The 13072-nt window shown below is 40.3% G+C and overlaps 1 protein-coding gene across 1 annotated transcript in view; it reads left to right on the top strand.

Annotated features, from left to right (window-relative positions):
• LOC307269320 (adhesion G protein-coupled receptor L3) overlaps nt 1-4881 on the top strand; it is a gene marked incomplete at its 3' end in the record, with an annotated part of 164878 nt that extends 159997 nt beyond the window's left edge. The window contains exons 20-22 of the mRNA XM_080052261.1: nt 679-804; nt 2547-2564; nt 3893-4881. Of these exons, the coding sequence (XP_079908387.1) occupies nt 679-804; nt 2547-2564; nt 3893-4881 (1133 nt within the window). The remainder of the gene's footprint in view (nt 1-678; nt 805-2546; nt 2565-3892) is intronic.
• Nucleotides 4882-13072: the final 8191 nt, after the last annotated feature.

Genomic DNA, 13072 nt, shown 5'->3' with positions numbered 1-13072 from the left:
ATTAGGATGTCCCCATACATGCACGTCAACTGTAGTATGCTGAAAATACATACTGTAAATGCCCCACTAACTCCAATAGCATTTTGGAGTATTCCGTCTTTGTTCTTGACATTTCTTGACATAATTTCAAAAAAATCTTCCTTATGTGATATGTTTTCTGTCCTGTGGCTCTAAAACTCTTCTGTACTTTAGTATGTAGTGTAGTAAAAAGAAAAAGTATGTGATTTGGAACGCAGGGCAATTGTCCCGAGTGATTACTGCCCTTTGTCATGTGTGGTTCTTGGAAATGTAACATTACATGTGTTGTGTTCAGGTATGTGGATGCGTCTCTGTAATGTATGTCTGTTAACAAGAGTTTGCTGTCTGAATGTGGCACATAAAAAAGCGGGCCGGGCGCTAACGGCCGCTGGCATTAACTATAAAATGAACGCACTTTCCGTCGGTTCCCATTAGCCATATCGTTCAGCTCTGCCACTTTCATGTAGCAAAAACCCTTGGCATTAATGATCATGTGATCATTCGGATGTTAATGGCTGCCATTGCTCAGCTGCATCTGCCCTACTGATGTGTATGTTCTCTCTCTCTCTCTCTCTCTCTCTCTCTCTCTGTCTATATCTCAATTGACCTATACCCACCTACCTCTTTCTGTCTGGCTCTGTCTCCTTCTGGCTGCTCCAGGGGCTATGGCTAACCATCTTATACCTAATGCACTCCTGCGTCCTCATGGCACTAACAATCCCTATAATACATTGCTTGGGGACTCAGCAATCTATAACAACCCGCTGGGCATGTACAACACGCAAGGTGTGCTAGCTTCTTTTCATTCTTTAACATTGTGGCTAGGGCAGTGTCTTCTTTTCATGTCCGGTCCTGGAGAAAAACTGTGAGACTGCACACTCTTTGTTCCCGCCCAGGAGCAGGGAGCATCTTTTTGATTGGAGAGTTAAAAGTAGTGGACTTTCACAAAGCCAGAATGCCAATGTCCACCCTTAAGGTTTTTTGCAGGGCTTTGATATATAAAAAAAACACACTGCCCTAGATGTTATGTGTTGGACAAATGATAGCTTAATCACAAAAAAACCCTACAGGTTTGTTTAGCTGTGGGGTTTTTCCATTTGAGGTGTATCTTGGCTTCTGGTCTGGGCATGCGATTCGGCCACATAAGTCACACTCAGAAAAATGTGTGTGGACGACATTGATGTTTTAAGGTGAGACACTGCAGGTGAATAGGGTGACATCGTGTAACTTATATCATCATGAAACTTTGCCAGCTGATGACTTTGATTAAAAACAAACTTTATTCAGAATTGTTTGATTAGATGACCAAATGTAACAATATCTAACTAATTATGAGTAAAATATTACAACATCTTAGTGTCCAACATGTTTAAAGAACATATTTAGGATACAGCCCTTTTGAGGAAGACATAATATGGAAGCATAGCCAAAACTCTGAGAAATGTACCAGTTCTTGATAAAAGGTTTTTAGCTGTATGTCTCACCTTAAAAAAATTAACAAAAATGGATGTCCTCAGTGAGCCAGATACATCCCCAGTCATTTATTTTAAATGTGCTCTAATGTTGTGTGAATCTGTGTGCCATGTCTTCTGTCTCTCGGTTGTTTTTTTGTTCTGTTTTCTTTCTGTTTTATGCTGTTGTTGGATTACCATTTTTCTATATGACAAATGTAATTGAATTTGATCTCAAAATGTAAAAGGCTAATTATTATTTAATATTGCATAGAAGACGATAGTCTGAATATCAAACATGGATTTCCATTCATTGTAATCCTAGTGTTTAAACATAAATGCGTAAATGAAATTCCTTCGATGGAACTCTACAAAAAACTAAACTGCTCTTTTTATTTCAAATTTTTGATCGGAATAATATAATACTAGTTCAAATAATGATTGGTCTATAACATCAATACAAATATGAGATATGAGTATTAGAAAACCATCTCTGGTCAGCTAACAAGAAGTCCACTTCACTCTGGAATCATTCCAACTATTGGAATGTTAATTTGCTCAGTGCAGAACTATAACTATTTTATACCAACTCAGCAGTCAATATGAGTTTGCTCTTACTTTGTGAGTGTGTAAAACTAAGAAAACTCGGTAAAAACCCACTGAGAGCTTTGATCACTGGATCATTTATGCATGCAATACAAATACTGCATCTGAGCTCGTGACGGAGGGCTTCTAATTTGCTTACATCGCGGTAGATTTGAAAGAAATATCGCCAAGGATGAAAATGCTAATGCAAGAAAACATATGCTGCATTTTTGACACGTATTTTAACACGAGAATCCTCCCCAAAAAAAGCCTAACAGTTTCCTTCTGTATTTATTAGCAGATAAGTTGTGTTTCTTTTTTTTTCGTAGGTACTTGAAATTTGCATGGTAACAAAAAAAACTAAATTGCATTCCAGAAATATTTTCTGGCTGCACCAGCAGTATGTTTGAACATTTCTCTTCGACCTGTCACTGTTATGCTTATTGTGTTTTCTGTTCTTCTTTCCCTCCCCTCATGCTGTCCTTTTTAAAGAGCCCTACAGAGAGACAAGTATGGGAGTCAAACTAAACATTGCTTATCAAATGTAATTGACTTTGGCTTTACTTTCTGTTTCACTCAATGCTGACAAAAGGGGTGATGAAAAAAAGAGGAAAAATGTCATTCCCTTTTGGAAGTAATATAATTCTTTAATATAAAAAAGGCTCTCAGCCTTTCAGATAGACCTGTTCAAATCAGTTTAAATCACATCCTCTGAATTCCACTGCCTGCTGTATTATAGTTTGTACTACCTGATGCCAAATAGACTTGAGTCATTTGCTGCTTGGGCAGATATCCATATGCCTAGCTGTTATTACACTCCACTAAGGTAATCCAATGACAGTCAACATTGAGACTCACCTCAAACATTTCATAAGGCACTATCAATATGAATTGATCAGGATTACGTATGTTACTGTGATTATTGAACTTGCATGCCTATAGTAAATGCAATTTCCCTTTTTAAGATATTCACTGTGATCAACTTAATAAACGTCTTGAAGGTCTTGAAAACATTTTCTTGATTTCAAACTTCATTGAAGGCCTTATTTGAGGTAGTTGAATTACGGTACAGTGAATTACCGTCAAAGATATGCTTTGACCATTGTAAAATGGACTCGGAAAAGTACTTGTAATGTTAAATCTTCTAAACATTTGAACTAATTCATGTTTAGTTAATGATTAAAGCAGAGCAGTTTTACAGTGTTACATCCCAATGCTCATATGGGACTATATGACTGGGGTTCAAATCAACAACTGTTGCTCTGGTTTGTGTCTGTCTTAAATGCATGGCTTCTGCGTTCTGTCTTTGCTTGAATGTAGTGCATATGGTGTGTGTGTTCTGTGTTGTGCTTGCTTGCTTGCACTTTGTGTTTTGTTTTGCACATACAGTATATCATTTTTATCAGTTTCATCATCAGCCATAGACTTATCTTTCAAATGTAATGAAACATGAATTTGTTTGTATAAAATGTTGTTTTTGTAACAAGGTAAGCGTGTATCATATTGCTAATAATTGCGGTGAATAGGATTATATTATACAACTGTAAATGGTTGTGCGTAATGCCCCACCTAATACTGTAGGGTCTTTATTTTCACAAAGTGCACTTAATAGAATTGTGGCTGACAATACGAGCCCAAAGTGCCCAAAGGTCAGGACCTATTTCGGTGGTAAAAGGGCTACAGTATTTGATGGGTTTAATTTGTGTGTTGTAAAAATGGCTGCCATTTAAGCTGTGGCAATTACCTCCCATCAGATTTCACCCTATACTCATTCGCCCACTCTACTCTACCCTACCCCCAACCCCAACCCCGACCCCGACCCATATCTGTCATTCCAGAGGGAATCCTGAACAATGCCCGGGATCCAAGTGTCATGGATACTCTACCACTGAATGGTAACCACGGCAACAGCTACAGCATCGCCAGCGCCGAGTACATGAGCGACTGCGTGCAGATCATGGACCGGGGCTACAACCACAAGGAGACCACCACCCTGGAGAAGAAGATCCTGAAAGAGCTCACCTCCAACTACATCCCCTCCTACCTCAACAACTCCACCGAGCACAACCGCAACATAATGAACAAGCTGGTGAACAACGTCAGCAATGGGGGCAAGGACAGCGGCTACGGCATGGGCTTGGGAGTAGGGATGGGGATGGGGATGGGGATGGGCCTGAATGTGGCGCTGAGCCTGGACGATCACTCCACCTTCGGCCCGCACCATGACGAAGGCCTGGGCCTGGAGTTGATCCGTGAGGAGTCCAACGTCCCGCTGTTGCCCCAGAGACCGTTGCCGCCGCTGCAGCCCGTGGACAACCTTCACAATCACCTCCTCCACCAATCATCAGTGCCCCCAGCCTTACCGCTAGCCCACCATCCCTTCTCATCCGCTGCCACCATTACTACCTCCTCCTCCTCGTCTCGGAGGAGGATCCCGCAGGACAACAGCGACAGTTTCTTCCCCCTGCTCACCAACGAGCACACCCAGGACGAGTGCTCTTCGCCCGGGAACAACAACCACCAGAGAGACTCCCTCTACACCAGCATGCCCATGCTCTCCGGCCTCCCCGAAGCGTCCGCGCAGCAATCCGCCGACGGCTCTAAGGCTAGCGGGGATGCTAAGAGCCCCGAGGCTAGCTCCGACGACGTTTACTATAAGAGCATGCCCAACCTGGGCTCGCGCAACCACCTCCATCAACTGCACTCCTACTACCAGCTAGGCCGAGGCAGCAGCGACGGCTTCATCGTGCCCCCCAACAAAGAGGATCTATCTCCCGAAGAAGCCAACCACCAAGAGCCGCCCTCGCACCTGGTCACTAGCCTATAGGCCCCGACAACACACTATCCACACTTAACTTCTCCGGTTGTCCTTTATATTACCGTATAGTCCTCTTCTCTTCTGCGTGCCCCCCCCTTGTTCCATCAGTCGTTGGCAGTGGTAGCCTTTCTTTTTTTTATTCTGTGTCCCAAAGACATAAGCGGAGCAACTAACTGTACTTTGTGCTGTTCCCTGACACACAGGATAGTAATTGCTGCGTATGGGGGCTATAACATGTGACTATATGTGATTAGATATATTGGGAATCTGTTGATGTTGTATTCCCTGTTCCCGTACCACAAACTCTGTGGTGTGGCGTGTCTTGTCTCAGTGGGAAAAAGAGACAGTTGCCCACACTGGATATTTAGGACTGGGATATGTAGTCTGACGGTCAGAAGGAACTGCATTGCCCCAACACCATACCAAGTCTAAATGAGAGACTTGACCAGTACAGAGCAAATGGAAACGTTAAAGGAAAAAAATGACTATTTTATTATACTTCTGTATCTATATGGACTTTTTGAAAGATTTTCTTCCTCTTTGGTGAGTTGCAGCACATTTTGTTTGCTGAAGTGTCCCTTCAATGATAGAAAAAGACAAAAAAAAAAACACAACACCATTTTGAACAATTACCATGAAGGAATTATTGATCGTATGCTTTCAAGCATAGCTGTTCTTTATTTTCTTTCACTTAACTGTAATTATAGCAGTTGTTATAAAGAGGGAGAAAAAAACTAATAAGAGAATTAAGAGATATTTCTATGTAATTGTACAGATAACTAGTGTTGCACATACAAGTATGCCTTTTTTTTTTGTTCAAGGCAAACCTTTTGTCTCTGTAAATGTAGTGGTTAGGAGCAATTTTGTTCTGTTGTGCTGGCCTATCTGGGTTCCTGGTACCAGTCTTTTTCTTTTTTTCTCTCTTTTATCACTTTCCAAGACATGACTATCAGAATAGAAGCCTAATAACACAACAAGACACTTACCTGACAGGCATTATCGCATATTCACCGTTGTTTTCATATGTATTTTCTTTTCCCATTTATTTTCTTTTTCCCTTATTGTTTTCTCTTTTTTTACCGGCAAAGCTTTGATTCACAGATTACCCAGGAGACCGAACAAGTTCAAGTTAATGAGGAGGTGTCCCTCAGAAAGGTTCATAGTGCATTCCGCATTTGGAAATCAGAGAAAAACGTGCTTCTGCGAAAGGGAACAAATTGAACATTTATGAGCACTAGGGGACTTGTAAAAAAAAAAAAGCAAAGATGGTTGTTTTACTTATTAAAGAAAGAGTGTTTGGAGCGAGAAGGCTATTTATTTATTTTCTTGATTTGTTGAAAGAAACAGTGCTGAAACGGAGGATGGAAGTAAGTTTAGTGGGCACAGATAGGTTTTTATTATTGGCTATATGATTATGGCTCCTTATTTATTCCTTTTTTGTAATGGTTTTCAAGTTGAATGACCTCATAACTAATATTTGTTGTAACAGTGAAACTTGTTTGCCAACAAATAAATTACAGATCAAGATTTTATCACCTAGCTATGACAAAAAGTACTGGTGTTGTCTGGGTCTTGGAACTTTTTTCATATGGATATTAATCAGCAAAGGATCTCCAAACGATGGACACGATCAATTCTTTATTATTTTTTCTTTAAATGATATGTTAATATCCCTCATTAGCCTTCTGTCCGTTTTAGTGCCAAATTGAAAGTTTGGCCCAGAAACAGTGGGTGTGCTCTGTATGCTCTGGTCTGCTTTACAATAGAAGCAGTGGTTTCATAAGCTGTAATAAATATTTCAATATCATTGCTGGTGTAACCAATGATTTTTTTTACAGAAACATATACATTTGCATGAGTTTTGATATAAGCTAAGCTGGAGACATGAAGAGCGACCGCCATTCAACCTTTCAGAAGACATGAATGAAAGGGGAGTATGAACTGTCCTACAAGGTAACTTCCTCATCACACTGTGACTTTAAAGCTGCACGGATCAATATGTGTTATATTGATAATAGATCAAAAAACCATTTGAAATGTGGAAAATGGAAATTGTGTTTGCTAACTGAAAGAAAATCACCTGACTTCAGTTCATCTCAGCTTTACAAAGCGTTTTGGAGCCCAACTCACTGTTTTTACTAAAAGACATGCAGACAAAGTTGGCGAAGAGCTAGTGAACTTAGTGGAGCATTTAGCTTCAGCTAGTAAGAGTTAGTGGAGAATTAAACAAAGCAAAAAAACGTCTGTAAATATTGGACTTCACATAAGGTGAGCAGAAAGTTAAAGACTCTAAATCAGGGGTCTCCAAACTACGGCCCCGCTTTTTATTGGCCCGTGGCCGATTTAAAAAATATAATGTAATATATATATTTAAATTAAAATGCCCTTTTCATTAAAATTTTTTTTTTTTTTTTGCATTTCTTAGTTAACCCACTAGTGCAGGGGTGTCAAACACTGATTGATTGGCCCGTGGCACATTTTAAAAATATAATGTAATATGGCGCTTTTAATTTTTTAATAATTTAAATGCACTCATTATATTACAGAGAAATATGTCCCATAAAAGAAAATGAGCAACAAGCCCATCCCAGAGGACCCTGCATAATATTTTATTTTAAATTAATATTATTATGGAAAATCTGTGTCCTTCTCCAATAGCTTCTAATTCATCTGACACAGTGTCTCCATTTTTTTTCATACAAAATTCTTCAGATTTAGCCTCTTAATTTCCCTCTCAAAGTGCACCAGATTCATGCATTTCACTTTAAAAACTTTAAAAAATCTCCCGAGGGGACATACCCCCGGACCCCCCTAGGAGGGTCGGGACCTCGGCTGGATACTATTTTCACCCTGCTGGACATTGGACGCAAAGGCAGAAAACACTGGGTGTATCATTGGCATATAAACAAGAGGGGAAATGTGTCTGTTTAATATGCAATTAAAGTGTTGCCGTGAAGAAGGATTACAATTTACAAAGACACTATGAAACTAAACATCAGAGCAGCTACATGTCCTGATAAATGTGTTATTTTTGCAAAGTGGCCCGGCCCTTCGTAGATTTTTCTGTATGTGGCCCTCAGTGAAAAAAGTTTGGAGACCCCTGCTCTAAATGAATGCTTACAGTGTTAGCCATTATCTAAAAATGGTCACCACTACTACCGTTATGGGTGATTAGGCTATATATAATGTAATGTTAGCTTGTTTTGCTGCAGCCGTGTGACCCCAGAATATTAAAGAAAACATTTTCAATTGTATGAGACAGAATGGTATTTGTCGGGTCCGATATGGCTGCAATCTACGTATCGGATATCGGACTGACAACTCCGATTTAAAAAACTGATTTAAAAAAATATATATTATTATAACATTTTTCTAGAAATCAAAATTATTTTAAATTTGAAGGAGTGCGAGCCGCTCGAACAGGCATCGACGTTCGGTGGAGGCATCGAGGACACCCTTTTCCAGTTAGACATACAGGACATATCAGTGTGAGTCACAGGTGCTCCGTGCTTCTCTCTCACCTTGTTTGTCCACTGTCTCTGAACCGTGTGTGTCCATCATGTGTAAAGAACTGCAGGGAAGAAATACGGACAATTTCCGCCCCCACCGAGCTGATGCAGTGATTGATGGCTGAGTCATTGTGGAAAAATTGCCAAAGATGTTTGGCTCCTCGTATTACAGCCCTGGATCCTCGCATCAAAAAGATGAAGGAGGAGAAAGGCAAGGGTTAGGGAGGGGGAGTGATAGGGCTGAGCTCAGGCGCATGCTCTTCCCAATATGCTGAAGCATGGTTCTTCACTTAGAGATATGACTTGGGCGGACAGGAAACGAGCGGCCGACCGTCTCCGCCCCGCATCACATTGACTGGCATTTGCAAACCCCGGTGCGAGTTCATGAAATGTGCTGAAGATGTGACTCTGGCCCTCCGATCCACTTTAATAATTAGTTGTTACGCAAGCTCATAAGCCAACCCCCTCAAGGGCCCCGGGAACATGCTTACCGGGCATAAAAATTCAACAGTGAATATGCAGTATGTAGTACTGCAGCGCCCGGCATATTTGTAATGACATATGTTTACTGGCACATGAAAAGATACAGATTGCATAGTCAAGGGTGTGATATTTCAGAAGTCCTAACCGCATCTTGTATTCCCGCTGTGTTTACCCAGAGTGAGAATGCTTTCTGACTAGCACAAGTGCACATTGATTTTACTGAATAGGCCATCAGACTGTTTCGACTGAAATCCTGAATTGCTAAAGAAGGCTCTCTGCTTACAACTCCCCAAAACCACAAAGTAAGTGTTGACATGTGCTCAATGCCTTTTTAAAGGAGAGCACTTTGGATATTCTAAATGATACTCAATATAAAGTTGTTTGTATGGTGGGGACCTTTTCTTTTTCTTTTATTTTACGCTCTTAAAATGTACTGGCAGAGATTCAATGATACTATTGGAAGACTGTTTTTTATCGAAAGATTTGACAAACCTACATTTATTTATACTCGGAAAAGCTTTTAACTGATGTTGGAACATGTGCTCTTGATAGAACAAAATACAAATCTGAGCGCATGACCGTAGAGACACTTGCTGCTGGTAGTTAAAGCTGGGGTGGAGGATTTGGGGAGAAAATGGCAGTTGGGATAGAGATTCGAATCCAAATACCTCAACCGCTCCACTTGTTCTCTTTGGTCCCTCCCCTATGGTCCCGTTGTGCCAAAGTGAATGGACAGTCCCAACAGCCAATAAGAACAGAAAATCGGAGCCTCGGGGTATGTGATTTCTGATTGGTCAAAGTTAACATGAGCTGTACACTTTGACCAATCAGAAATCACAGACCCCAGCTTTAAGGACGATGTCATCTTTCCCGGCATTCCCTCCTCCAGTTCATCTACCCATCCCTCTCTTATTCCACGACTGATTTTTATGATTTTATATTAAATTTAACTGAAGATAACAAGCCAATCCAATTACTTTATCAATATAAGCTGATATGTATGTATCAGAATCTTCTGTCTGTTTTCTTTTTCTTTTTTTGATCATAATGTTTGCGACCTTCACTTGGCCGCATTGATGTTACCAACCTAATCAATAAATGTGCTATCTTTTGTAAGTTTGACACTAGTATATGCAATATTTCCCTGCAGCCATACATCCACTTATATAGGAAATACCCTTTGAATAGTTTTAGCACAGGCAGTGAACATGGAGTGATGGAGCACTGCTGATAAGGACGAGTGTCCATCTGTGAGCTGTCTGGTTTGAGGAGATGGTATTGGAAAAAACGGTGTCTGCCATACGTGTCCAGACGTGTGTGTGTGTGTGTGTGTGTGTGTCTATGTGGGTGAATGAGGGCAAGAGAAACACCTGCCACTGCCGTGTGCAACAACAGTGCATGAGTAGCTCATATGTGATACATAAAAAGGGCCATTTCATTTCTGGCCCCCTAGTGAAAAATCAATGGCTGAATGCCTGGCAGAATTCCAAATGAAAAGGTGAATCAATGTCATCTCCAGCTTTGTGTATTGGGACAACTTGACAGCCTCGGCCCATAACAGAAAAATACCTCTATGGCATTTTTTAGTCAAGATAACATTGATTTAAGATGTAACTTTGTGGCCCGAAGTGTCCTAGACTTTTGAGCTGCGGTTGTACTTGAGATATTAAAGCTCAGGTCAGGACTTCAATTTCAGGTCTCTGATTTAAAGAAGAAAGGGCAAATAACTTTGTAAAACTTTATTATCTAGCATATCACCCAAAAGACAGGTTTATCATTTTAAAAAGGCCCTGCACGCCAATGATAAATCCCCTATAGGTGAGTTTAAAGGACCTTGACACTTTCTTTTTACTGCTAAGTAAAGACGAGTTGAGACCCAACGTGTTTTGCCTAATTTTGAACAGTTTGGCCTGAAAGACACACACACACTAGGTACTGTATTTCTGACTATTATTGAATTGTCTTTTATCTGGACCATATGATCTCATGTAGGGGAGAACGGGGTAATGTGAGACACTTTTTACATTTGTTTCCCTCTAAGGGAGCTAAAATGATTTATCAGTCAAATTTACACATTTCCCATTAATTCAGGATGTTTCATAGAAAAGGGCATTAGCAGAATTTATTCATGACAAAGGGCAGTGAAAATATGATTGTTTAAAAAAAAGTTTTCTTGTGTCTCAGTTTACCCCAGCTGTGGGGTAAACTGAGACAGACCAGAGAAATCAAGGGGGTAAACTGATCCACTTACTTTTTCCACTCTGAAACTACCATAACAACAAATGTTGTAACGGTTACAATCCTGACAGCTAGCTTGAAAACCAAATATTCCAAAACTAATGTTGGACGAGTAACAGAATCATGGGGTTTGGTCAATTAAGCAAAACATTTTCTAAACACTTGAAAGTAACTCTGATCAAATACACCATATAATTCATATTCAATAATTAACATTCAAATGACAGATAGAACCAGATAGATTAAAACACAGTCTGGGGGTCAGAACACAGGACCCTTAGAGCCAGCTAGTGTCTGGGGGTCAGAGCAAAGAACAATCAGAACCAGCTAGAACAGCCTGGACACAGGACTAGACCCAGCTGTCCTTTTCCATCTTTTGAATCTTTGATTAATATTTTTCTGCTTTTGTTTTATTGGGACTATTCATTGAATAAAGACATATTACTTAGAGTCTATTGGTGTTAAAGGTCACTCTCCTGTCCCCCACATACATATGTGCCAAACCATGCCCTTGCTGACACCCCTTCAACCATCAACCCCCACCTCCAGCCCACATTGTCTTTATTCAAATTAGTCTCCTTGCTACCTCAACTATAATGGATTCATTAAAAGAAGGCACAGACACTGTCTCACTTTACCCCACAGCATTTGTCTCACTTTACTCCACTGCCACAATTTGAGAAAAAACTACCTCTCTCAGCAAATCAGACTAATCTTCAGTTATCATCATCACATGGTTTCATATGTTGGTAGTTCATCAACATGTATGATATAAGTTTTTCTTCTTGAATCAATTTGCTTTGGCACAACAATCGATTAAGTTGACAGCAATAAAATGTACTTTTACATGCAAAAAAGACATTTTTGGGAAAAAAAACATGCTTACAACATCACCATGAGGTCCTCTCTTTCATGGCCAAAGGGGAATGCGAGGGGCTTGAAAACATATATCTGATATGACCAAAAATGTGTTCCATTGCCTAGATACAGGGGGTGTCTCACATTACCCGATGGCTCACATTCCCCCGTTCTCCCGTATGTCTGGGCACCAATCAGAGGTCAATATCTAAGATATTGATTGTGGGTTTTTTATCTTTTTGTTGTTCAAACTCAGTCAATCAAATCTTATCAAACCATACATGTTTTAGTTTTTTTACTATGACTTTAATCCTGTAGTAAAGCATATGAGAAAGCACATTGTCTAGGGCTTTCATTATTTTGGCTAATTAGACATCATCTCTGGACTGTATTGGTGTGTACCGTGAGACCACCTACGTTCAACATAAGCAGCAATCTAAATACTACAATAACTGAAAGCCCCGATGTCTTTAAAACGTAAACACACATAAATATTTACTCTTCACAGATTTGTGAAAAACTAGGCATTAGCTTGCTTAATGTAGCAACTTTACACGGTGCCTTGAATATGATTATATCCGTATTTGGTATGTAATATGTGAGATAAAAGCAGAATTGTCTAGGGGCCAAGTTAAAGGTGGAGTCAGCGATTCTGGAGAATGCTTGTTGTCACATATTTTTTTGCGAAAAAATCAGTTAATATCTCCTCACGATCCACTATCTTTCCGTAGTGTGTGTGAGCTGAAAGAAAATCCAGTGTTAATACACGGCCTAGGCCTACTGCTGCCCCTCATGCTTGGCAACCTAAACTCACTCCACGTTGTCCTTGTCACTTGTCGCCTGCTCATAAAATACACTTCATTATGTCCCCATCACAGCCTCGTTTTATGACAGAAGGGATAAGCAGTAAAAAACTTAAAGCCAAACACTGTCACAACACTTAACTCAGTCTGTAGAAGCTAACAGGCCCCTGGTGCCACGGGCAAACAGGTTACATGACATTCACCTAACTCCTCTGTGAGTTCATTTGGAGGATAATGTTCGGTGCACTGGCCACAGGAGAGGGGGAGCACGCTATCCGGGGAAAGTGGTAACGGCCGCTCAGGGAATAC

This window comes from Ammodytes marinus (genome assembly GCF_949987685.1).
Source record: "Ammodytes marinus genome assembly, chromosome: 23".
NCBI classification, from domain to species: domain Eukaryota; kingdom Metazoa; phylum Chordata; class Actinopteri; order Uranoscopiformes; family Ammodytidae; genus Ammodytes; species Ammodytes marinus.
The sequence above is the reverse complement of the archived record's forward strand: the minus strand, read 5'-3'. Positions and strand labels throughout refer to the sequence as shown.